Source organism: Schistocerca nitens, chromosome 5 (assembly GCF_023898315.1).
Source record: "Schistocerca nitens isolate TAMUIC-IGC-003100 chromosome 5, iqSchNite1.1, whole genome shotgun sequence".
NCBI classification, from domain to species: domain Eukaryota; kingdom Metazoa; phylum Arthropoda; class Insecta; order Orthoptera; family Acrididae; genus Schistocerca; species Schistocerca nitens.
This window is the reverse complement of record NC_064618.1, coordinates 191,852,431-191,879,855: the sequence shown is the minus strand read 5'-3', so window position 1 is coordinate 191,879,855 and position 27,425 is coordinate 191,852,431. Positions and strand designations below refer to the sequence as shown.

General features: G+C 40.1%; 1 protein-coding gene across 1 annotated transcript in view; it reads right to left on the bottom strand.

The window, feature by feature from the left end:
* The window catches only part of LOC126260337 (uncharacterized), a 568,591-nt gene that overhangs the window by 234,625 nt on the left and 306,541 nt on the right, over window positions 1-27,425 (bottom strand). The window contains exon 2 of the mRNA XM_049957662.1: window positions 10,035-10,164. Within this exon, the coding sequence (XP_049813619.1) occupies window positions 10,035-10,164 (130 nt within the window). The remainder of the gene's footprint in view (window positions 1-10,034; window positions 10,165-27,425) is intronic.

Genomic DNA, 27,425 nt, shown 5'->3' with positions numbered 1-27,425 from the left:
TTTGTGTCAACTTCACATATTATTCTTAGTGTTCACTTTTGTGCAATCACTACTTTGGTAGGTTATCACAGAAAACTAATTTAATAATGCTATATTTGTCAGGAAGTTGATGCTTTTGTTTCCAAGATTACCAATTAATTGATGATTAGAAGTAGCTGAGCTACATGGTTTGAGAAGCTCACCACTATGCTTCTTCCTGTTCAAGCTTTCATCAATATGTATAGGCGAAAATTTGAGGAATTATATTATAACCTAGTTACTGACTCCTGCTCATGTGCTACAATTGTTGATATGACTATTTGTTGAACAGAATTCAGTGTAGTGTGTTTCTTCAATAGTAGAGGTAAGTTGTTTACTCTGATGGGATTTACTACATCACTAGAATCGTCTGCAAAAAGCATCAGTATTGCTTGTTGAATGTTAAGTGGAAAGTCCTACACATATATAAGCAATAGGAGTGGACCAAAAATTGAAGACCGAGGAAATCGATTTGTGATTTTTGCTTTGTCCCAGTCATTAAGTTTTTTTAACCTTTCCAAAATTATCTTAATTATTCAGCACAACATTTTTCGTCTTGTTTGTCAAGCATGATTCAGACCAGCTGTGTGTAAAGCCATAAGTTCCATAAAACTTGAGTTTCTCTGAAAGAGTATGATGGTCTACACAATCGAGAGCCTTGGAGAGAAAAACAAGCAGGCGTTATATTGTAACTTGATGCTTGTACTATTTGATGAGTGAATGTGCAGAGAGCATTCTCTGTCGAACAATCTCCTTCGGTGGCACCTGAAAGCGTACCGTTCGAATCGACAGATGAAGACAAGCTGACTGTTTTTCTGCAATACTGTGGGGCAAAGAGCAGCACGTTAGGACGTGTGCTGCAGAGACACGGACTGAGACCAGTGTTCCGGCCGGCCGCCAGGAAACGAGATATGCTGCGACCTATTAAAGATGACATAGCTCTTCGTGTGCTCATTGTGTACGGTGTTGCTTGTGAATGTGGGAGCATCTCTATGGGTCAGAGAATTCGCAAAGTTGAAGAGCGTTGTACTGAGCAAAAGCGGCAAGTCGGCCATAGCTGAGCATAGCTTGGAAAACTGACGCAAAGTACAGTTTGAAAACATGAGTTTTGCACTTGCGTCAACGTACTGGGATTCCGTTATAAAAAAGGCGGAAGAGATTAGAATGACAAGAAAGAATTTTAACATAGACCAGGACTACACACGTAGTAGGGTGTAGGCGAGGGCTGTATATGTCGAAACGGGTGACGACAAATGCTTAGCGCTTGTAGGGAGGCGGCCTTCGGCAGTTTCAAACGTGGCGCTGGCCCCTCGCGCCCTCTGACGTCACAAGGTCCCGCGACGGGCCGGAGCTCCTAAGAGCTGCCCAATCAGCGTCGGCACACGCGTCGTTTCGGCCCTCCCTGACGGCTGCCACAGACCGCAACCGTGGCTATTTAAGCGGAAAACAGTGCCAGCCCCGGCAGTCAGTTGTTTTACTCCTGACAACGGTGGCGGAGATCATCATCGAAAGCTTGAGAATTTTATTCAAATGGAAAATCAAGAACATTTTATTCAGACATGAAGCCGCGAATGACTCCGAGGACACAAAAAGCCAAATTCTATATAACTCTTACATGAAGATCTCTCTTTCATTTATTTTCACTTTTCAGAAATATCATGTAAAGCCAGCATATTTCCCAGCTACATTTATTGAAAATAAATTGCATTGCTGCTCATACTAGAACAATACATCGTTTAAACCACATTTTGACAATGATTTCGTGTGTCGTGCTCAACCTAACCTAATTATAATTCAACATGCGATTCCGAATTCAACTACTTTCTTGTTACATCTTTATCATATACGTTTATAGCCCAGATAACAGAAGTCCTGACTGGTTCTATTGGTGTGATCTTCACGACTATTGCTGTTGTCATACGGTCTCACAGAAATGGTTGTTAAGAACGAGCACCGGTTTTGAAACGGCTGGTAAGTTTTTGTTTGTCGATTGGAGCCATTGTTTTGTTTCCCTTCTTTCTCCAGGAACATTCCGATTGTTGACTCTTTTTGAATTTCTCGCATTCGATGTCTAACCATGGAGCATATCACTTGTGCGCAACATGTGCTAGTGGTAAAAAAGTTTTATCAGAATGGATAAACTTGTGCTGCAAATGTCGGGCGACTCTCGTGAATCTAGAGTGTAATGAGGCACTGATTGAATCAATAGCTCGCAGACTTACGAAAAAGTTTATTGAGACGGGTTCAACAATAAACCTTAAAAATCCTTGGCATCGTCTTCTGGCCGAAGCAAGCAGAACGTTGCGGTGGTCCGCGCCAGTGTAGCTGTTAGCCCGATGAAACCAATTCTTCACCGTTCCTAACGATTGGGCTTAAGTTGTTCTTCAGTACGAGAATTTTCCGGTGTGATCTCCATTACCACACCTATTAAATTCAGTTGACGTAGCACCTGAAAGAGACGGACACCAGAAGAGACGAGATTTTGTTCATTGGGTCCCGAGAAAACAGTATGAGGATAACAGTTTCGCAAACAAAATCATCTTCAGTGGTGAAGCACATTTCCAGTTAAATGGTTTTGTGAATGAGCAGAACAACCGTATCTGGGGGTCAGAAACTGCTTGCATGATCCAAGAAAGGGAACGGCATCCACAACGAGTGACCTTTTTTTTTTAAAGTGGTAGGACAATCTGTGACAGTGAACGGTGGCTACACTGAGTCACAGCGCCAGAGATTGCGCCAAAGATTATTATTCTGCCGCCTCCACTGGGGCAGTAGTAGTTCAGAGGTTGCCGCGGGGTACTTGTTGAGAGGATGTCGAGAGCAGTACTACTTCAGAGGATGTCGTGTGCAGTTGTTCTGTTCGGCGAGAGATGCTGTTCGGTTGGTGTAATGTTTAGATGGAAGACGTTGCAATGATCACAGTGTATATTTCGTCAATATATATGGAGGTAAAAAAAATTATTTCACATTTCATAAATGACAATACCTCTTGGTCACAGGTTCAGTCAACAAAGCATCTGGCTCGTGTTCATGTATTAGACTTGTAATTCTGGTTTCTATGTGCAATTATAGTATTTCTGGTTTTTCAATTAGTTCATTGTAAATGGTGTTTAAAATATCTTGTCGTCTTGAGGAAGAACCGTGCCAGATACATGTACGTTGAATCACACTACCACACACAGAACAGTTACACTTGTGCTTTGTTGTTTCGTAGCTATTATAGTTGCAGAGGACTTAATTAATCAATTGTGTTAACGGAAATGTCCTTTCATTCTTTATTGTTATTTTATGCAGTCACATTGCGTGCTAATACTACTCATGGCCAACCGGTTACGAGACTTCCCAACCGGTCACACAGCTACGAAAATTATTGCATTATAATTAGGCCCCCATGCAACAGTCAATTGAGACCGATGCCGTACGATGATAAGGCAGTTTTTGTGGCCTTATTTAGATGTAATGGACAACGAAGAGTAGTTATTTCAGCAGCACGGTGCCACCTGCCATATTTCCCGCGAAACAATTCAAATGGTCCAAATGGCTCTAAGCACTATGGAACTTAACATCGGAGGTCATCAGTACCCTAAAAAGTAGAACTACGAACTAACCTAAAGACATCAAACACATCCATGCCAGAGGCAGGATTCGAACCTGCGATCGTAGCGGTTGCGCAGTTCCAGACTTAAGCACCTAGAACCACTCGGCCACAGCGGCCGAAGGCGAAACAATTCATTTGCTCCACGAGCGGTGCCCAGATCGCATAATTTTTCGCAATGCTGATCATCAATGGCCACCAAGGTCATGTGAGTTAACTCCTTGTGACTTTTTTCCTTCGGACATCTTACATCATTAGTGTATGCCAATAAACTCCAAAACATCCACGTCTTGAAGGAGGAAATTCGACGAGTTGTCAGTGAAATGAACGTGGTGCACTCATTGTGAATTTCATGGATTGAGTTCTTTCCCGCCAGCGTAGTAGAGGATTTCATACGCTTCACATTTATCATACGTGAAATGAGGTGGTTAGACGAACATGTTTATGTATTTCGTTTGTTTATTTTTTTAAAAATGAATTTCTTACTTTGATATGTCGAAATCGGCGCTCATTTTGTTTGTATAGGATAAACCAGAACTCCACCGACAAATGTTATTCAGGGGTTATTGAAGGATAATTTCTGAGTGCTTAGGTGTAAAGTCCCCATGATCTCCAGCACTTATTTTTGGACAATAGTGGATTGGTCACGGTGGTCTTGGTCCATGGCCAGTTCGGTCATTAGAGACGACACTAATGGAATTTTTCTCCGGTTCATAATAGCACGGATCTACATCTACATCTACATACATACTCCGCAAGCCAACATATGGTGCTTGGCAGGGAGGACGTTGTACCACTACGAGTAATTTCATTTCCTGTTCCGCTTGCAAACAGAAAGAGAGATGAACTTGTGGTGTCACCGCCAGACACCACACTTGCTAGGTGGTAGCTTAAATCGGCCGCGGTCCATTAGTACATGTCGGACCCGCGTGTCGCCACTGTCAGGATCGCAGACCGAGCGCCACCACACGGCAGGTCTCGAGAGACTGACTAGCACTCGCCCCAGTTGTACGACGACGTTGCTAGCGCCTACACTGATCGAAGCCTTTCTCTCATTTGCCGAGAGACAGTTAGAATAGCCTTCAGCTAAGTTAATGGCTACGACCTAGCAAGGCGCCATTAACCATTTGTAACGTTGCATGTACCTCAAGATAGAGTCTCACTTGTATCATCCAGAATGCTGTATACCAAAGGACAATATAAAAGTTAAGTGTTCTAGTAGCTACGTTCTTTTCTTTATCACATTCATTATGAATCCTGTTCCAGACTTAACGTAAGACGGCGTGAGTTTACGCGTGCCCTTTCGGCTACTTCACTGCGGACTGGCTGCCTTAACAGTCCACTACAGAACTAGCTTTAAGCCACGTCAAGTGGTTTAAAATACACGAGCTTTCAGCCGTGGACTCCTCGGCAATTGTCGAGTGGTAACTACTTTTTGGTTACTACTACCACCCTTACATAGCTGAGCTACCTTCTGTTAACCCCCCGTACTCGCTCCAGTTCAGCCTATCCGACATAACTGACCACATCCACACGGTACTTTATATACTCCTGGCGTTCTGAGGCCTACATCTTCTTTCAACGGCCTCGTGAGCTGTTGAACTTTTGCTGGAAACCTGAAGACCGAATCGAAGAAATGAAATGAACGTATGGCATCGTTGGCCAGGAGACCCAATCCGGGGGAATTCGGCCGCCAAGTGCAAGTCTTATTTCAGTCGACGCCGCATTGGGTGACTTGTGCGGCGGTGATGAGGATGAGATGATGATGAGGACAGCACAACACCAAGTCTCCGAGCGGATGAAATCTCCACTAAGGTTGGCGATCGAACCCGGGCCGCCTGCATGGGAGACGAGCACAGTACCACCCAGCCAAGCAGGCGGACACGGAATCGACGTTTTGTCTCCTGAGGAGCCGACTAATCTTTCCTATTTCTGAATCACAGAACGTCAAAAATGCAAGCTTCTTCGGGTTCTCCTCTGGATGATTCTGCTTACGTGTTTTCGGAGCCGCGCGGAGTGGCCGTGCCGTTTGAGGCGTCACGTCATGGACTGTGCGGCAACTCCCGCTGGAGGTTCGAGTCCTCCCTCGGGCATGTGTGTGTGTGTGTGTGTGTGTGTGTGTGTGTGTGTTTGTGTGTGTGTGTGTTCTTAGCATAAGTTAGTTTAAGTATTGTGTATGTCTAGGGACCGATGACCTAAGCAGTTTGATCCCTTACAAATTCACACACATTGGAACATTTGAAACACTGCTTGACAAACAGAGAAAGTGAATAACGCTTTTGAGTTCATACACCTTTCAACACAGATTTGTTTTCGGAAAGAAGGCTTGTGAAATTAGCGGTTTTTGTAGCCGTATTCTTCAAATACTTTCCGTAAGAGGCTGAGTTCCTTTGGTAGGTTTCCAGCGTCTTAGACGGCCTCCGCTCGATGCACCAACGTCCTCAGGAAAGAACGTTTCTGCGACGGTTGCTGAGACATGTTAGCTTGCAGATATCTGACGGTATGGGTGAATTGCTGGGAAATATTATGACTGACACAACCATCTGTTTTAAAGTGGACGAGGACGTCAAGGAACGGCAAGGCACCATCTGTCTTTCCCTTCATCGTGATGTTGCCATGGATATTACTGATGTGGTTCGCGAATTATCCAGATTTTTCACGTCCACGAGACCACACAACGAACTTGTCGTCGAGAAACGGTAAAAGCAGCTGGGCTTTGCCATGTCCACGGCGATGTCCTCAAAGTCCTCTATAAACTGATTGCCTAAAACTGGAGCTAATGGGTTCCCCATTGCGAAGCCATCCGTCTGGTTAAAATATTCTCCGTCATACAAAAGATACGATAGTGTCAGTGCACGCTTAAATGAATCTGCAAGTGTGTCGTCAAGTACATGGGATGAAAGATCCATGAAAACTTTGATTGTAATAAGAATGATTAATGACATTTCAACAAAGCTGACGATAATTTCTCCTTCTCCACCATGCGAGCATTTACTTCGACTGACGAAGTCGGTCGTATTCTTGGTGTGGTGCACACAGTGTAAGGAGGCTGGCTTGTGTATCTGTATATCGAACAGACTGGGTGTTCTCTTGGGCAGTGCTGTGTAAAACGAGAGATGTTTTGCTTCAGTACCCTGAGGAATCAGCGGTAGAAGAGCATGCTCCAGAAAACGGACATCATACTGCATTCGACGACACTATGTTATTAAACTATTCTGGGACAGCGCCATAAAAGAAGCGATCGTGATAAAAATTTGTGACAACACCCTCAATAAAGACGGTGGCCTGCAGCTAAGCACGGCTTGGGATCCGGACAACTGAGGGTTGAAGCGGGAGCGGGGGCGCATCGAAAACGTTCCTTGACGCGACTGGAAGCTCGACAGAATTTTATCAGTACATATCGCCGCGAAACCATGCACTTGTATATTACTGTCTATATGTCTCTTTAGGAGCCCTATATGCTCTCATATCCATGGTCCTTACGTGAAATGTATGTTGCAGCCAGCAGAATAGTTTGTCACCTTTAAATACCGGTTCTCTACATTTCTCAATAGTGGTTCTGTGGAAAGAGCGTCGTCTTCCCTCCAAGGATTCTCATTTGATCTCTGTAACAGTCGTGTGGTTATTCAATTTACTACCAAAAGATGCAGCAGAAAGCTACAGCATTATTCCTATGTGTTCCTTTATTCAGACCTGTAGGAAATCCCAAAGATTCGAGCAGTAATATTGTTTCAATTGCATTTTGACTGTCTGATGCAGCAACCACTTATGAATATTTTTGAATAAACGAAGTTTCGTTTGCAATATTGTTTCTATCAATAACAAATACGCGTTAGCCCTTGTAAGGCATCATCAGATTATCTGGAAACAAGACAGCAAAAATTAATATGACAAAACGGTAACCAGAATGAGCACTGCAACCATGCTTACAAGGGACAGTAACACACTGATCAGCCAGAACGTTATGATCACCTACCTAATAGCCTGTACGTTGACCTTTGGCAGGGATAACAGCGGTGACATGTGGTATGGAAGCAATGAAGCCTTGGTAGGTCGCTGTTCTTTTTGGCCCCACATCTGTACTCACAAGTCACGTAATTCTCGTAAATTCCAGAGAGTAGGGTGATGAGCTCTGAGTTGACATACCATGTGCGCTAGATCCGGATCAGGTCAGGCAATCTGAGGGGGGGGGGGGGGGGAGGAACAGCGCATCAATTGGTACTCGGCACTGTGTTTCTCGAAACACCCCATCACACTGCTTGCCTCGTGGCATGGCGCATTATCTTGCTGAAAAATGCCACAATTGGTGAATATGATCGTCATGAAGGGGTGTACGTGGTCGTCATGTAACCTTAGAACAGCACCACTGAACCCGTGGATGTCACGTGAATGTTTCCAAGAGCGTAATGGAGCCACCGCCAGCTTCTCTCCGCCCCACAATGTAGGTGTCGAGGAGCCGTTCCCCTGGAAGACGACTGATTCGCGCCCACCCAACTGCATGACGAAGAAGGCTTTGGGGTTCATCATACCATACAATGTTCAGCCACCGCGCCAGCGTCCAGTGCCGATGGTTACATACCCGTTTCAGTAGTGATTGCTGATGTCGTGGTTTTCAGGTTGGCACGTGCATGGGTCGTCCTCTGTGGAGGCCCATCGTTGGGAGTGTTCGGTGCACAGTGTATTCAGACACACTTGTGCTCTGCGTAGCACTGAAGTCTGATGTAAGTTCCGCCACATTTTGACGACTTTCCTGTTTTACCAGTCTGCCCAGCCTACTACGTCCGATATCTGTAATGAGGGGAGGGCCGCCCAAGCCCAAGACTTTTGGATGTGGTTTCATCTTGGTTTCATCATGTGTTGAAGATACTCACCACATCAATCCTGACAACTCGTGTAACTTCCGAAATGCTGGGAATTTGGCAGTTATGATGTCCAGAATGCGTCCATGCACGGTCGATTGTCAATGAAGTCTGTAAAACCTTTATAGGGTATATACACACAATGCTGAAAGCAGCAAGCGAAGCAATAGCATTCATAACAACGTTCTGGAAAGTTCTGCTGTAACAGTGGTATGCAAGGCAGCATTTGTAAATTCATGTGGGCAGGGGAAGGTTGCAGAATGTGGCTAAAAGATATCAATCGGGATGAGCTCACTGCTTCTAGATAAAAGAGATTCTCACACCACAAGAAAGAACGTGACTTTCACAGGCGAGCAGAAATATTTTGAGCTGCAGCGTATTAAAAGAAACTCCGAAATATCAAAGTCACAGGAGCAGGCGACTAAAACGGACCGGGTGGATATTGGCCACGAATTTTCCATGAATAATGATTATGAAGAGTTCCACTTTTGATTTTGGAAAGAGAGAGACGTTAATCCACTGCCAACTGACAAGTACAGAAAAATATTTCCAACACTTAATACGTGTTTCCAGCATACCACAAGTTACACTTGTCTGAAAGAGAATAACTTGATCTAATATTTAAGTCAAAAAATTAGTAGTTAATGAAACAAGTGTTATTAATGAATGTAGCAACTTGAGTGAGATACGAAGATTATGTTGAAGATTTCTTTCAATGTTCTAACTGAAATCATGATTCTACAACCATTTCCACTAAATGCTTTTGTCATAATGACAGCTAAATATTACCCACTTGAGTGAAACACTGTGCAAAGCACCTTAAGCCTGAACTATCTAAAATACTGAAAATTTAATCTGTTTCAATTGTTTGCTTTATTTCTTTCAGAACATGTATATAAACAAATAAATTGTGTTTCTTTCGTAGTGCTTGATCCAAAAGTAAAACAAATATGGTAACCCACATCAGTAGGGTAAATTCAGTAATGTATCTAACATACCATCTGACTCATTAGCATTAAACAGTCACCTCATTAAAATATGAAAAGATCATATTTTTAGGTACCTTACAGGTTCCTGTCATTTTCCTCAGAATTACTCACTTGTGGGTTACCACGTTCTTGCTCACAACCCTATATTTCCAATATATTTTAAGTATCTGGGACACTATTTCGTACTGAAGATCGTGTCTCATAACCACGCATTCGCAGTTATCTCGAAAACAACATGTTTGCGTTTCCACGTCTACAGAAATGTTTCCGCTTCTGTTATTGTAACAACGGTCCACACCGAGTATATTTCTTGAGATGTTTATTCTTATATACCCTAAGGAATAATTCCTAGCAGTAGTGTCCCGAAATTATATATGAAAACATTATGAGTCAAGCCTGAAGGCGTGCTCAACGTTATGACTAATGAGGCTACAGCTCGTGAGGTGCATGAAATCGGTATCGAGTCCACGTCTGGATAAAGTTTCATTTCTCACAACGTAATCGATTACAGATACTTAGTGAAGATTTGCACTCATTGTTTTTGACATGAGGAGATTACATACAAAAGCTTACCTGTAGATGGCGGTCTTCTCATTCTTAAACCAGATTACGAGTATCACGGAGTCATTGTGTGAAGGCGGCGTCAGGTCACACGGCAACCTGGCCGTACCATTCACCACGGACCGCACCTGCACCACTCGACCTGAACAACAAACAGAATACAGCCATCAGTGTGCGGTCCCCACCAGGGCCTGTGGGGAAACAAATCAGCGTACAGTGCTTACACACAGTACTTCATCCTTTATAGATAGTGCTCAGAACGTATTTCGAACTGAATCTTCTATACACGTAATCACATCAGTTCTACGACATCCATAGTGCCCGCTTTAAGATCAGCAAGAGCCCATAGGCTGATTACCAGCCGGTCCCTATGTAGTTCTCCTATCTTTTTAAATGTATCTTTATTGACACTGAGGTCCTCCACACGGGTACTCAAAAATTTCAGTTACAGAATAAATTGTACAAACATGAAGCTTGTTTGTTCAACAAAATACCTAGCGTTTACAATTACAAACAACTCGTACTGGAACCATGACAATGAAAATTTTACTGACAGAACACTTGGAAGGTGTAGTAACAAATGTGGCAAAGAGACTGCCTTCAATACGCTTGTCCGTTGTCTGCTGGCGTATTGCTGGGCTTCTTACAAGATATGACTGATAGAGGGCACGCAAAACGTACAAATAAGGAAAGCTCTTTTCGTTCTGTGGTGAATCAGTGGAGATATCTTCGTGGATATGAATAGCGAGTTAGCGTGTCAATCATTGAAACGTAAGCTTTTTTCGTTGCGACGAGATTTTTTTACGGATTTCAATTACCAGCTATCTCTCCTGAATTCCAAAATATTTTGTTGACTTTCACATACACACGGACAAAAAAGGATTGTATTGAAATATCGGCAATCAGAGCTCACATTGAACGATTTATGTCTTAATTTTTTCCCACGTGCTTTTCTAGACAAACTGCAGAGAAATAATCTGAAATTGGTTGTATAAATCATTATCAAAAAAATGAAGTAACAATTGCTGGATTTCGTGTAGATGAAGTTGAAGAGAACGTCTAATGAAACTTTATTTCACAAATTTAAGCGTTAATAGGTGCTGTGTATATCGATGTTTAAACAAATACAAGAAACATAATCCCCTTCTCTTAGCGAACTAAAATTACAAGTTGATCATATTACCTCCACTCACATAGCAAACAGGAATCAGTATTTATCAATAACAGGTCTTCATAACAAACATGAAGTAGAATTTATTGGCCACTTCATACTTATGTGGTGTATCCGCTGAAACAGACCTAGGGAACAGGGGGCTCTTACTCCTGCATTCGCTAAGTAGGAAGAGTAAGGCAGTCACTGTACTCTGGTTTTACCTTCACTAAAATGACAGTTGTCCATCGATGCAGAAGTTCACTTGTACAGACTTTATCGAAATTGATTAAGAATTGTTACAAGTCACGTTAAGAAAATGTCTCTTATTATAAACGTACAGGATTTAGAGGGAACGAGACTAGGAAATGAGACACCAAAACAAGTAAATAATTTATTTGACAGAAAAGTGTTTACGGCTGAAGTAGGGATGATATAAAATGCCGACTCGGTATAATAAGAAAAATATTTCTCGAAAAAGAAAAATTTTTTAAATCTTTTCTTTAGGTATTTGTCTGGTATGTGGCGTTCCACAGAAGTGGAACGTGGATGATTAGCATTTTAGATAAGAAGGAAATAGGAGCTTTTGGAATGCGGACCTACAGATGAATGTTGAAGATATATGAGTAGATCAAATAACAAATCATGAGGTCCTGATTCAATTAGGGCAAAAACAAATTTGCGGCATACCGTGGGTAAAACAAGAATTTTATGAGAGAACACTTCCAGAGGCAAGGAACAATCGTCATTTTGGAAACAGAAGAAAGTGTGGGTGTTAAAAACTGTAGAGGGAGACAAAGAAGAGAGTAATGCAGTAAGCGTGTTCAAATGTATGTAGGGTGCAGTAGTCTTTCAGAGATGTACAGGTATGCATGGAATGGACTAAAGTGAATAGGAGAATGAAACCTGTCCTCGGAGTGAAGGCCACAAACACAGCAAGATTTGGACCTCAGGACGGGATTTAATTTCGCGGCAAAGTCCACAATTTTGCGCCACACAATAAAGCGCCATGACATACATTTTGGGAAAACTTGACCTACGTTGTGTCAAGTGGTGAGCGCTGGAAAGCGAACAGTGAGCGTTTCGGATGTAGAGAAAAGCACTCGGAAGTATCTAAGTACAGTACGTTAAACACTGGAAGCATGTGTGAAAACTTTACAGAAATGCATAAAAGTAAAATGAAGAGTACTTGGACGCAGGACTCAGAATTATAAAAAGGAACACAAAACAGGCTCGCACAAGCACCACTTACTGAACTACAACATCATTAACATTAGCACTTACGAATAGCTCTGTCAGACTTGAGTGTTCAGATTGTTCTGCTACTTTACTGAGCGGCCTTATTGTTTCGTGCGAGACGGTAGTAACAAACGGTTTTTCGTTTTGCTGTTACCAGTCAAAGTTGAAAAGCATATAATCTAATCTGCGTAACTTATTCCTCGTGCTTGAGAGATTTATCTCTGACGAACATTTTTGCCGCACATTGTTAACTTTGACAAGTCTAGCACGGGGTAGAGTTCCTTCACATCGTATTAAAAAAAATTATTAGTCGTTGGAGATGTAGGGGCAGCGTCTAGCCCTGACATTTCTTATTTGTTACTTTTTTCTTTCAATTCTAAAATTCAGGCTGTTGCGCTTTAACTTCAAGGTTACATAAAATGTTGAGCCAACCCAGTGGGGCAAGATTGTAACGTTCTCGGCAAAAGTAATGGGAAATTCTATTTAACTTATTTTCGGTCGTTACTCTTTTCTACCTGTGCCCTTTGTTAAAATGTATACAGTCCAGTTTGAATGACCATAACATTTGATCGTAATTTGACATTAAAAATATCCAGTTTCTCGACTTGTCTACGAAAAGTTATAATTTGATAAAAGGCATTGTTTCACTTTAAAACTGCTGTTAGCATCCAAAATGTTGCTCCCGTTTTAATTGTTGTTTAAAATGAATGATGCTGATCTCAGAAATTGTTTCCCTTAGTAAATATACAGAGTGGTCAGAAAATGTGTGAAATGCTTTTTGGGATGTTACAGGGCAGGTTGTACTGAGACTTAAATGTTAAGAAAGAAATTCGATACGTTGCGCCGTTTCCGAGTTATTTAGTATTGAAGTTAGCCAATCAGATCGTCGCGCGCGTAAATTCAAGTTTCAGGTAACAAGACAAAGCGCTCGCTGGGCAACACCGCCCCTGGCAGGCCGCTTGAATGCGAGCGCGAGACTCCCCGATTGGCTAAATTCTATGCTAAATAACTCGGAAACGGAGCAAGTACCGAATTTCTTTCTTAACATTTATGTCTCAGTGCAACCTGCCCTGCAATACCCCTACAACCATTTCACACATTTTCTGACCACCCTGTATATTGTTTTTTAATGGTAATAAACCCTGACAAATGGTCAGTGTTGTATACTTAGAACCCACACCTCAGTTCTTTCGCTTGTTTTATTTTGGTTAAGCCGCAGGGTGGCGTTTAACTTATTATGTTTGAGATCTGCCATATTTCTTAAACTTACCACGCTGTGGAGTGCTTAAACCTGAGGCATTTCGATCGTGCAGTTTGTCAAGTAGTAGTCCGAATGATAGTTCACCACATATAACTGAAGTAAAGGAGCCAATCTTTTAAAAATGGTGGGATCCGTTGAAAAAGTCTAGAGACTTTAGAAAAGCTTTCAGCACGCAAGAAGTACGCTGATAAATGCAAATTTCGTAATGAAGTTGTTATCATATAGGTAAAGTTAATTAACAGAACCCCTAGAGGCACTGTTCATCCATAAATAACAAAAATTTGTCTTTGCGCTAGGTATCGTCAAAAGACAAGCCAAAGAAAGCAGACGCTTTACCTTCGCAAAGCAGGGAATTGGTATATTTGATCACCTTAGGACATAATGAGAAATATTTACGTAAATTACGCTATCTAACAATGGAAACTTCACACGCAAGCCAATCAGATTTAGTGGCAAAAATGGCCCAGTGGATAGCCCATCAAGGACGAAAACAGGAATAAGGTATATTGAACTGTGGGGAAAAAAAACAGCAAAATCGAAACAGACAACAGGCCGAGCTCAAAACATGTGTAACATCGAAGGAGTTCGGTTAGTCACACCGTCGCTTTGATGTGGACACAATGTTGGATTGCGATGATGAAGTTCCATGTTCAAATCTTCTTCGTCCCCCGTATTTGTTTTTTTTTCACAAAATTATGAACTCTCCAGCCGGTCATTGACGTGTCTGTTCGCTGTATTCAAAACTATGTGTCTATGTCATGGTGTAACGTCCGTTTGCAACAGCGACGTGTAAGGAAGGGACCTCCAGACGTACGTACTTTGTAGTTGTTCTACAAGAATATCACATGTTATGACTCTTCCGTTCCGTATTGGAAGTCTTGAATTCCTTTGTTGTAAAATAGTTCACACGTGTTTTTGTTGTTTTCATTTCCGCGAGGGGTCTATCCGGCATCTCGCCTGCTCTCACTATCCATCACATTCACTTGCGACGATAATATATTTTTACCTCATGATTCATTTTCTATGACCAATGTTGTGAAAGAAGAGGGGCACTTGGGAGATTTAAATACGGATCTTCCACACTGTAGTGCTACACGGTAACCCTACAGCCAAACGCCGTGCTTCGTGAATCTCTCTTGATGTTGCATGTCTTCACCTTGGACCGTTCACTATTTCTATTTTGCTCCTTTCTTCACAGTTCAGTATACCTTCTGCTGTTTTCATGTTTTATCTGCGTTCAGTTTTTGACTGGTTATCCCATGGGCCATCTTACGTCAACATTGGAACACCTACTACATAGCAAGATTCCCAGACTGATGGTTCGAAGATTCGTCTTATTATCGGAATGCTTCGTGTCTGTTCTTTCAGATGTGTCCGAAGTAACAGACACCACGCGAAATCCACAGCTATGATACATGCTGTATAAACTGAAGGTGGGCTGGAGAGAAAGGAAAAGTCCCGGGTTCGAGTCCTGGTCCGTCACACATTTTCTTCACTCGTCACCGCCGCTTCCTCCTACAGTCCTTCACACTACAACCCATTTTCGCTGAAAGGAAGGCATAGTGTGCGAATTCTCTTAAGTTTCCTGTGAATCTTATTTTACAGCCTCTTACGTTATCGAGCTTATTCCCTTTAAGGAATAAATTTAAACAGTTGGTATCAACGTTCTGTACCAACACGGAAGATGATGTGCAAAGAATATCACTGTGACTAAAAGCATGTAAAAAGTGTTTGTGACAATTAGATAATCTTATTAAAACGGTCTCTGCAATTAAGTCATTTGAAAAGACAGCGACTACCTATCAAGTTACTTAAACTTATGATACATACAGAATAAATACTGCATTAAATAGAAGCTATTTTCTCACTGAACCTTCTCTCAGAGCCAACGTAGGAAGTTGTGCGCTCAATTCCAACATTCACTTAGAGAGAAACTTTCAAAATGAACTACTAGTATAGCTTGTAGTTTTTAAGTTCTGTACGTGTTTCTGTGTGATAGCTGTCTGATTTCTTTACATCACCTGAGGGTGTTTAAAAGCTGGACAAGCAGTAGCGTTCCATCATTACCGTAATAGCAGCTTAGATTTCATTATTTCAGCAGCAACTGCAGCAGTGAACAAATGCATCGCGGAAATGCGTGATTCACGGGTTTTGGCGCTGTTCCCGCGGTAAAAGCTACGTCTAAGTGACGTCACAGCGTAGCTGATAATATTGCTGAACGCTTGGTATTAAACTCTACTTTCTGTGCTCTACTTTTTGTGCGGATCTTGGTGCTATATGGACAAACCGTCTCCTCTCGTACCACAGAAGGAGCACATGACTCTCAAACCGGATACCAAAGATAAACTGTAAAATTACATTCCTTTTCACACGATGGGAGAATTTCATGTCGTCATTCCATTATTGGCCGCACAGTATACGTCGCAGCTTCCCAAGTACTCGTGTTGTTATTATTTCAATTACTTTCATTGCTGTTTAAATAAAAGGTGGTACTGTTTTTGTCGACTGAAGTGCATCGCAATGGATGCAGTGAACTGGCAGGCGAGTAGGAACTCCCTCTAGCCAAGACCACCTACAATAAATCAGACCTTAAGGCAGATATCGATAGTGGACAATATGGCGGCAATCGTGGGGGAAAGCAAACCAGCGTGCTTTTGTTTCCATAACGCGTGTGTGTAACATTGTATACGTGACGTTCTGGAGAAGCGACAGCATTTATTACTAGCTGTTATTTATGCTATATGCTGTGAATATCGTCACAAGTGCTACGCTAGTATTTATTTTCTAGATTCTGTAGTAAGTTCGGCATAATTTAAAGTGTAAACTGTTCTTGCGATGGGTCGTAGCTGTTGTGTACCAGGATGTAAATCCAATTACGGCGAAACATACGATACCTTAACATTTAAGTTCCCAAGGAAACAGCATTGAGGAACAAATGGATTAAACTAATTCATAGAGATAATTTTGAAGTGAACGTTAAAGCTGTGGTATGCATTAAGCATTTTGAGCCTAAGTTTGTGGTTAGGGAAGACATTTTTTCTGTGGAAAATAGTGAACCAATACGTGCGCCACGAAAAATACCGAAACTAACAAATGATGCAATTCCAACCATCTTTCCTAATCAACCTTCTTATCACACAATACCAGTTCCTAAGGAAAGAAAGAATCCTGAATATCGTGTTCAACAGCTACTGGAACGTGATGAATGTAGTTTCAGCAAGTGGTGCGAAAATGACAATATACCTGACTTTCAGGATTTTAAAAGCGAAGTGCAGAAAAGGAATGTTTGTCTATTTACAATTTTAGTAAAGGATGACTACGTATCTTTCATTAAATTAAAGGATGATTCAGTCATTGATGTGCCATTAGTTTCAGTGTGCTTCAAGATATCAAGTTCTTTGGAAGTAAAAGTGTTTCACAAAAATGTGTGTTTGCCTACAGAAACCTTGAAAGGGATACTACAGTCTGGGGACGAAGAGAACTTGAAATGTGACAAGTGGACGAAATTTGACAATCTGGTGAGTCACCTAAATGGTTTCACAGATAACTCTGCTGGCACCATTGACAAGATTATAATTTTAGTCAGTGTTCTCAAACAAGCACTGAAAGCTGGTAGTGATTTTGACGCTGAAATAGCACCTAAAATAGAATTTGTTTTGGAGCTATTACAACTTGCAATAACGAAGCAAAGTAGATATTCTCCTGAACTTTTGATATGGGCAGCAACCATTTGCTTTTCATTTCCTGGTGCCTACCATCACTTGAGAAAAACAAATGTGTTAACATTACCTCATCCTGTCTATTTAAGGCAGTTTCTATGCAAAATGGGTCCAAATAAACCCTGTATTGGTCCATTACAGGTAGCTTGTTTGAGAGAGAAAAATAAATTTCTTCAGGGAAGTTACAAGGTAATTTCAGTGATGCTAGATGAAGTTTATGTTAATTCAAAATTCTCTTATAAGGCAGGAAAGATACTTGGTGTTGCTGAGAATACTTCAGATACTACAACAGCAGGTACAATGCAGGTTTTCATGGCATCATCTTTACATTCTGATTACAAAGAAGTAATAGCTCTCATTCCTGTAAAAAATGTTAATTCTGATACTCTACTGAAAATGAAAATTGATGTATTACTGTTAATGCATGAGCTTCAGTATGACGTCATATTCCTGGTAACAGAGAACCATAGCACTAATAGAAAAATGTATCAGCTTATGTGTGGTGGCACTTTACAGCCATGTATTACAAATCCAGTCGCTCCATCCAAATTTATCTTCCTTCTGTTTGACAATGTGCACTTGCTTAAGTGCATCAGAAATAACTGGTTGGATGGAAAAAATGAATCCGCCTTAATGCCAAATATTTAGGATACATTTGCTTTCACCAAAACCTTTCTACACAGTGACGAAGGGAATGCTGCGTGTGAATATACTGTCAGTGAAGCAAAGTTTTCAGATTTGAGGAACCTGTTTCATTCTGAGAAAAATAAACTGTTGAAACTTGCCCCAAAGCTAGTGAGAAAGGCAGTGTATCCAACTTCTATTGAGAGACAGAATGTTACCCTTGCTCTCAGTGTTTTTGATTCTAAAAATGTAGCAGCACTAGAAATTTTGAAAAGTCAGGGGATTGAGATTTCTGATGGCACTATTCAGTTTTTTAAATTAATCATTAAATGGTGGACAGTTTCTAATGTACAGCATCCCATGAAAGGCAAATACACATCAGATGATAATTCTAGCCCAATCACTGGGCCTGCTGACTCCAAACTTGTGTTTCTTGAAAATTTGAAAACATTTCTTGATATCTGGCATGCATTGCCTACTCATGGAAAATTAACGAATGAAACATATACTGCTTTCTCTCACACACTTGCAACAACAGTTCAGTTATGCAGATACATTTTTAACACTTACAACTGATCCTATATTCTTACAGCAAAATTACACACAGATGCTTTGGAAGCAAGATTTGGAGCTTATAGAAGGCTAAGTGGCTGCACATATAATGTTTCAGTTGAGCAAATTTTGGAATCTGAGAGGAAACTGAAAGTAATAAGTCTACTAAAGCTCAGATCTACTAAACATGGTGAATTTACATTGAATTATTTTGCAGCAAAAGTAAATTACTGCACAAAACACCAAACGCATGAAAATGTAGATAAATTAGAACCCGTTTTAGAGGAACTAGCAAACATTCCCATGATGGATGAAGACTTGAAAGTCTTGGTTTGTATTGCTAGCTACACCAGCAAAACAGTGCTTGAAAAGCTGCAAAAAGGTGGAAAATGTTCAGGCTGTGAAGAAATGTTGCAGACACAGGATGAAATTTTGTTGCAGTGTGAAACCAAGGAACTCCTTTCCTATTTCAACCAACTGAATCGTGAGGGATTGAAGTGTCCTTCTTCTATAATGATTTCCTTGTAACATATATAAACTTTTTCAAGTTCTGATTAGCAGCACATATGAACCAGAATTTCTCAAATTTGAAAATCAGAGAGATGCAGTACTTGCCTTAGGAACTGAATTGTGTGAAAATGCCATTAGTAACCTCAGTGATGTATGCAAATGTGGCATTCCTTTAAAGACAATAATCAAGAAAAGTATTAAAGTGCTTTCAAATATTTTTATTAATAATTACACAAAACTGTTAAATGAAAAGTGTGTTTCAAAAGAAATTGCTCGAACACTAGTCAAACAATAGGGAGGAACTCATGAAGACATTGCAGTAAAAGTAACAAAACGCAAAGTGGCCAAGCTGAGCAGCAAATAAATCCAACAGGTACTCAAAATCAAACCACTTCTAACATATTACGTAATGACAGTGACTAGAATTAACTGCATATTGTTTAATACAATTTTGAGCTTTAGTTACACGCTTCATTTACTATTGCTATGTAGCCTCTATGTTGCAAATTTTTATTAGTGTCCAAATATGTCATTATATGTGTTGCGTAGTAGTTTTTTTGGATTTGATTTTGAGTTGCATCTCACAATTTTACTTAGTCATAGTACTTATTACGTAATTTGTGGCTTTAGTGACAACTTTTTATTTAAGTTTGAAGTACATTTATTACGCAATTTAGAATCTACTTTCCATTTATGAAGTTTGTAAATTATTCGTAATAGGGTAGCGCTGAAATACTTCGCCTAAGACGGCCGCCATCTTGGTTTCTGTGTTATGGTCTGATGTATTGCAGGTGGTATTGCACCAGCAGTAGGACTCCACAACAAATCTGCAACCCGTGCGGTCGGGAGCACAGACCTGCGAGCAGCGAGTATTGTAGGCCGTACCAGTTCCATCATCAGCGGGAATAGGCTAAAGATGGGGGAGAATCGTGGAGAGCCTTATGTAAACGGAAATATCGATCGCGGGGGAAAAGTTTAGAGACACCTATGTCGTCTACATCCTCCCCCCACATAACAGATGGTTTACTTGAAATAGTACCAGCGATGGCAAGGCATGACAGAATCTCTGACCAGAGAGTTATTTATCGTGTCTAGTCTGCGCTTGACTGCGCGAGAGTTCAGTTGCGAGTTGGACTCAGTCGGAAGTTGTGTGTGAGGAGTCGGCGGGTGTCGACATGGGTCTCTGGTCACGGTTCGGGACGAGGTATATTGTTAAATAAGGTAATGAAGCAGCATTGCGCTCAGCCAATAACATCTGTTAATTGTAATTAATTTGTTCAAGAAATGCCCCAACAATAATTTTGTTTTCAAAGCAATCGTTTTTAAGAAAAGAATCATTCCAATTAAACAATATTTCCTATGCTTTTCCTCCCAGAATCAATTTATCAGATTAATTATTGCACAGGGCCTAAGGTCAGTGACGCTGCCCCATTATTGTGGGTTTAATGATTAACCTTGATTTCTCAATTTTTGTGTCGAGTTTACATTGGGCCATTATTTTTCGATATTTTTGTAGCGAAGGTACAGTAGCTTTTATTTCAATTTAACGATGTTTTGTGGGAGCTCAACAACATTTGCCTCTATTTCGATTAACATTCAATTATAGTCATTTACATTATTTGCGGAAAATTTATTGTCATTTATAACATTTGCGGGAGATTACACTTGGGCCTATTCACATTAACATTTGTATTGTCTTGTAAAAATTTGTTGGGAGGTTACGTTTAGCACGATGTCCATCCACATTTAAATATTTTCTTTTATTGTTTCTGCGGGGAGGTTACACTTGGCGACATCCGGACCAGGATCGTATTTCTTTGAGAATCTTTTGAGAAGTAGTCAGATATCTGCTCTTATTTACTTAAATATAATTAGCATTTGGCGCAACGCTTTTACTAATTTTGTGACTTTCTGCCACAGATCATCGGCAATTCTTTGCTCTTTGTTGTATTTGTTTTTGTTGGATTTTGCATTGTCTTTGTCTCATTTGTGAATAATTGTGACTTGTGTAAAAATGCCGCGAAAAACTGTTAATAGTACATCGCGAGGAGTAATGAATAAAATTACCGACTTAAACAACTTCGCCGATAGTACTTGTGACACACAGTGTAATGATGACAATCCTGCGTTTACTGAAAGTCAGTGCGTTCCAACCACTAATGATGATTTTTGTCTTAATGATGAACAAACGAACTCGGTTATGTCCTCTGTTGATTTGACGACAATTGATGACGCGGGGCGTTCTGTTGCAATGAGAGCTGCCCAGTTCAACACAGCCAGTTTGCAAAATTCACGTGACGAACAGACGAATTTTTCCAATGAAAATGAACAGGATACTCAAAGTAGGACAGATCTATTTAATTCCAAGGTAGTGTCTAACAGTACACATCCGATAAGTAAACCTTGTTGTGAATTACAGACTGACCAAATGGCCACACAAAACGTGATAATTGTAGGTACACCACTAAACAGCACAGATAATAGAAATGCTAATTTTGACTTGGAACAAATTATGGTACTGTTGCTACAACGAGTTAATGAAATTAATAAAAAACAAGACAATAATAATGAAGATCTCAAACAACTTAGTGAACAGGTCAGACAACAGAGTGGAGATAACAAACAAGATAACGAAAAACTCAAACAATACTTTAATGAAAAATTAGACAACAATTCCAGACAGTTAAATGAAAAATTAGACAACAATTCCAGACAGCTTAGTGGACAAATTAGAGACGTTGCCGCGCAGAGTCATGATACTAAGGAACAGTTACGCGAGGAAATTGAGGCTTGTTCAAGAAAAAGTATCGAAGAAATTAGATCTGTTGCTCAAGAATTAAGGGATATGCAAACAGCTACAACAGAAACACTTAGAGAGGAAATTAGCGCAGTCGGTAAACAATGCTCTGAAAAAGCGACACAATTCGCGTCGAGTTTAAAGTAATTACAGCAGAACTTTCGCGCACAGTGGATGCAAAGATTGACGCGAAATTCGACCAACGGAACACTCAAATTGACGAACGTTTTAATCTTCACCTACAAAACAGTAATACGCGTTTCCGCAAATTTATACAGGATCAAAATAAAGTAAAACGTCAGGTCATGGCAACATCACTGCGCAGAGACAAGAAGATAACTGTAAAATGTTTGCGAAGGCAAAAACATACGTAGACAACAATATTGCTACGGTATCGGACAAAATTAATACCATCGAACAGTTGAACACCGAATTACGTGATAAAATTTCTGATCTTAAATCAAAAACAGATACACACACAGTAGATATTCAAACAGTGACCGACAGACTCGAACATTTAGAACTAACACAGGATTCCGATGACATCAAAGCTGACGTTAAAAAACTGAACGAAACCACACGTAAAATGCAAAAACAGATTAATGACTCTGACACTAAAACCGATGATCAGGTAAAAATACTGACTGAAAAATATGATGAATTGGCCAGTCGTATTGACGTTACTGAAAGTAATAATGACAGCAAATCAGACGATACCTCACCGGTTTCATTTAATCAAACACCTGAATTTCAAAATCTACAACAGGCAATCAATGAGATCGATTCATCTAATAACACCTTACGTAGAATATTGACATGTTTACAGCAAGAGGTAACAGTGATAAAAAATGTTTCAGGGTTTAACACATCACAGCAGACGCCACTTTGCGAACATTTTTCAGACTCACGCAGCGTGTATAATTTGGGTAACCTACAAAGAGTACGGGACTTAGATTCCGAACAGACACAGACAAATAGATTCTCTTACTATCGTGAACCTGTTCCATAATACAGAGACGATAATTTTGATTACAAACATTTTCTGTCAGTGAGAAAATTTAAAGTGTTTAAAAATGACAGAACACAGATTCATCTGCTAGATTGGATACAACAATTTAGCTTTGCTTTTCCACCGACTTGGCCCGTAACACATAAACTTGAATTTATTTGCAGTTTTGGGAAGGCGAACCGGCAACTCGTATGAGACCGATCGCGAGACAATGTTATTCTGTAGAAGAGTTTCAGAATGCTTTTCTGTCAGCGTATTGGTCGAAGACGACACAGCGAGGAATTAAAGATCAACTAATTAGTTTACCAATTTTTAAGAATTCAAATTTTTCCACTGTCACGCAATTTTTTGAGCACATGGTCCAACATAACCAGTACTTAAGTGAACCATATAGTGAATCTGCACTCATTCAATTATGTATTTCTAAATTGCCACGATCATTAAGAGTGTCACTTTTAACGGGTCAGCAAAAAGAAAATATTTCGGCATTCAGGGATCTGCTACAGCTTTTGGAAGTACAGCAATCGGACTATTCCTTTGTAAACAAAAATTTTTCATATAATAATTAAGGCCAACAAACTTACAGTAATTACTATCAGCCACGCAATTTCAATAGCAAAAGTAATAGACGCTTTAGGAACGACAACCAGCAGAACTTTAATAACAGACCAAATTCTAGTTATCAATATCGTCAAAATTATCAGCAACAGGAAGCACATTTTAGTAACAAGAGGTTTTACACAACAACAACAACAAAACCAGCCGGTTAGCATACCTAACCAACAATGCAGTACACAAGGTCAACCAAGCTTTAATGTTTCGCCGCGTGCACGTATAGTCCAGGGTACAACAAATGGTAACGCACGGCAGCAAAGAAACAACTACGTACAGAAAACGCAGTATTTCAATTCCTATCGTAATGCACCGTATAGAAATGACTATCACGACAGGCGTAAAAACGATGAGCACAATTATCAACATACGTTTAATAACAGTCGGTCTTACCAGCAACAAAATGATCAGCAACAACATATTCTCGTGAATGAACCAGACAGTAGGTATCATCCAGAGCGTAATACATCAGGAAGAAATAATAGAACGGTTCAAATAGTCGAAATGCCATAGAATCGTCCTGACAATAATAACACATCAGATAGAATGTGAGTAGATACTGTACAGGTCGCATCTTCCAGTAACACAAGCACTACTTTAGACAAGCAGAATGTTATTCACGAAAATGTTATTACTTTTGACGACATCCGAGACACTCTTTTACAGGAAAGATCAGTTGTTCAGAAAACCATTTCACATCCTGTCATCGAAATTAAAATTGGTTCATCGAAACTTTCAGCAGTAATCGATTCCGGATCACCTATGTCAGTAATAAATGAAGAAGCTTTCAACGAGTGTAATAAAGAGAATACCTATCCTACATTACCATTAGGCAAAACGAAAGTGAAAGGAGCAGTGTCGAGTAAAGGAGTAGATGTTAAATTACAGACATTTATCATTTTGTATTGCAGGTAATACTTTTCACTCAGATTTTTGGATTGTTCCTGTATTGACGACAGACATTAGTTTAGGTACGAATTTTCTGGCACAACACGATGCCATTATTGACTTTCAAAATTCCTATTTAATGTTGAAGGATGAAAATGTACAATTGGCTTTAGAATTTCAGCATTCTTTATCTACGGAAGAACAAACAATTAATCGTACAGAGGTCATTTCTGCATCACGTAACATAAACTGTATTTCCACATTGTTCACTGATACGTACGTACATAACTATAATACTCCAGACGAAGCTGACTACGATGTAATGCAGATGATTTCTGATAAAGTTAAGCAGAGCAGTGCAAATACAGACGACGAATGCACGCAACTACACAAAATTCTTTTACAGCAAGCTCCAGTTTTCGACAACATTCCTGGTACTATGTCCGGTTTTATGTATGAATTTCAAGTTAAACTGCACGACACATTTAAAGCCAAGCATTATCCCATTCCGTATATTCATAGAGAACAGGTAAAGAAAGAATTGCAGGATATGCTTGACCAAGGAATTATTGAACCAGCAGTTAGTCCGTACATAAACCCGCTACATATTGTTAAGAAAAAGGATGGCTCACTTCGCCTCGTACTTGATTCACGTCACATCAATGACATAATTATTAGCGAAACAGATCGACCACAGACATTAGAGGAACTTCTACAGAAATTTCATGGTACTGCTATTTATTCCACGTTAGATTTGAAATCGGGATTTTGGCAAATTCAGCTCCATCCGAACTGCAGAAAGTACACAGCATTTCTCTGTTTTGGCGACTGTTATCAATTTTGCAAATTACCGTTCGGCTTAACAATTTCCTCAGGAGCTTTTATTCGCGGTTTGAATACAATACTTCCGGCAGAACTTAAAGACAGAATCACGACGTACGTAGATGACATTCTTATTGCAGAAGCTAACTGGACTGAACACAATGTGATTCTAGAACAACTGTTGCAAACTTTTCATGCTCAAGGACTCACAGTTAATCTCAGTAAATCGCATTTTGGTGAAACTTCTATAAAATTTCTTGGACACGTATTTTCAGCAGAAGGCATTGCGCCTGATCGGGAAAAACTTCAAGCTCTACGTGACATTACGGTTCCTACGACGAAAAACCAATTACGCAGATTTTTGGGTTTAATTAACTTTTTTCGTAAATTTATTCATCACTCTGCTCTAGATACACCTAGATTATGCCAATTGACAGGTAAAAACACTATTTGGTCCTGGGATAAGCAAGCACATTCTGAATTTATGAACCTGAAACATGCTTTGTTGAATGCACCACTTCTATCGCACCCAGATCTTACCAAAAATTTTTCCATTGCCACCGACAGTTCCAACACCACATTAGGCGTACATATTTTTCAGGAAATTGAAGAAGATGGCTCTACAATAATTAAAAACATCGCATTTGCAAGTCGCATTCTGTCACCTGCTGAACGCAATTATTCTGTTACAGAACTGGAAACGTTATGTGTTGTATGGGCTTTTACGAGATTTAGGCACTGTCTTTATGGAAGACATACCACTGTCTACACAGACCACAGAGCGATACAATTCTTACTTTCAGCTAAATTCACTCACGACATATTAAGCAGATGGAAACTTTACTTGCAGGAATTTAATTTTACAATAGTTCACATTCCCGGCACACAGAATATTGTAGCAGGCGCACTATCACGTTCTCTCAGCAACAATCAGCAAGACATCGCAACCAACTTCTGTAAAGCAAATTTCAGCGTCATGTACATTCAACAAGTTGCATTTGAAAATTTTATTTCGTCGTCATTACAGGACATAGCAAAAGAGCAAAATAAAGACAACGTGTGGAAAGAAATTAAACACCTTTGGCAAGATAGGAATAATGTTACGATTAGAAACCATTATACTGTACGCAATGACATTCTGTTTCGCCGCTCTCATCCTGACAGCAACAGTTGGTTATTATGCATTCCTGACGAGCTTGTTAACAAATTAATCTGGTATACTCATTTAAGTTACGCACATTACGGGTCTAGAAAATGTTTTCTTATACTGAGACAGAACTGTTATTTTACCAACATGGAGAAACGTATACGACGAGTTTTAGCGTCATGTAAAATCTGCCAGAAAGCTAAGTCAGCCACTACTTCACATATTGCTCCATTATATCCCATTGTACCTGTTAAATTAAGACATATTGCCGCTGTAGACATTTTTGTCCGATTCCCAGAACTAATAGAGGTTTTTGCTACATCTTTGGCGCTGTTGAACTCACTTCAAAATTTGTTATTTTCACTCCGTTACGCAAAGCTACTGCTAAAACTGTTTCGAAAGCATTTGTAAAACATTTTCTATTTCATGTAGGGCATGTGTTGAAAGTAATTTCCGATAACGGATCACAATTTCGTTCTGCTCTATGGACACGCATGTTACGAGGTAGAAACATTTCTCCGATCTATATATCCAGGTATCATGCTTCTTCGAACCCTTGTGAACGATTAATGAAAGAAACTGGTAAACTGTGTAGAATATACTGCCACAAAAGACATAGTGATTGGGACACACACATATTCTCATTCCAAGATGTAATTAATTCCATTCCAAATGAATCCACTATGCTATCTCCGTTTGTTACACTGAAAAATGTTGAACCACCTAACAAAATTACAGAATTAGTAAATTTTCCTACATCTCGTCGATTACGACACCACGAAATAATCGACATTGCGCTGAACAACATCAAACGTGCCGCAGAGCGCCGGAGAAGACAGCAAAAACATGTTTGTACACGCCGTGACTTTCACATTGGACAGAAGATATTAGTGCGTACACACTATTTATCCAACAAAGGAAAAGGTAGGTGCAGTAGGCAGGTCCATATCGGATTCGCAGCATTCCTCACCCCAATATTGTACACGTCGAAACCTTGAGAACCAGAAAATCCAAAGGCAACCACCATTGGTCAAACATGAAACCTTTTATTGAATGAAGACAGTTTATGATTT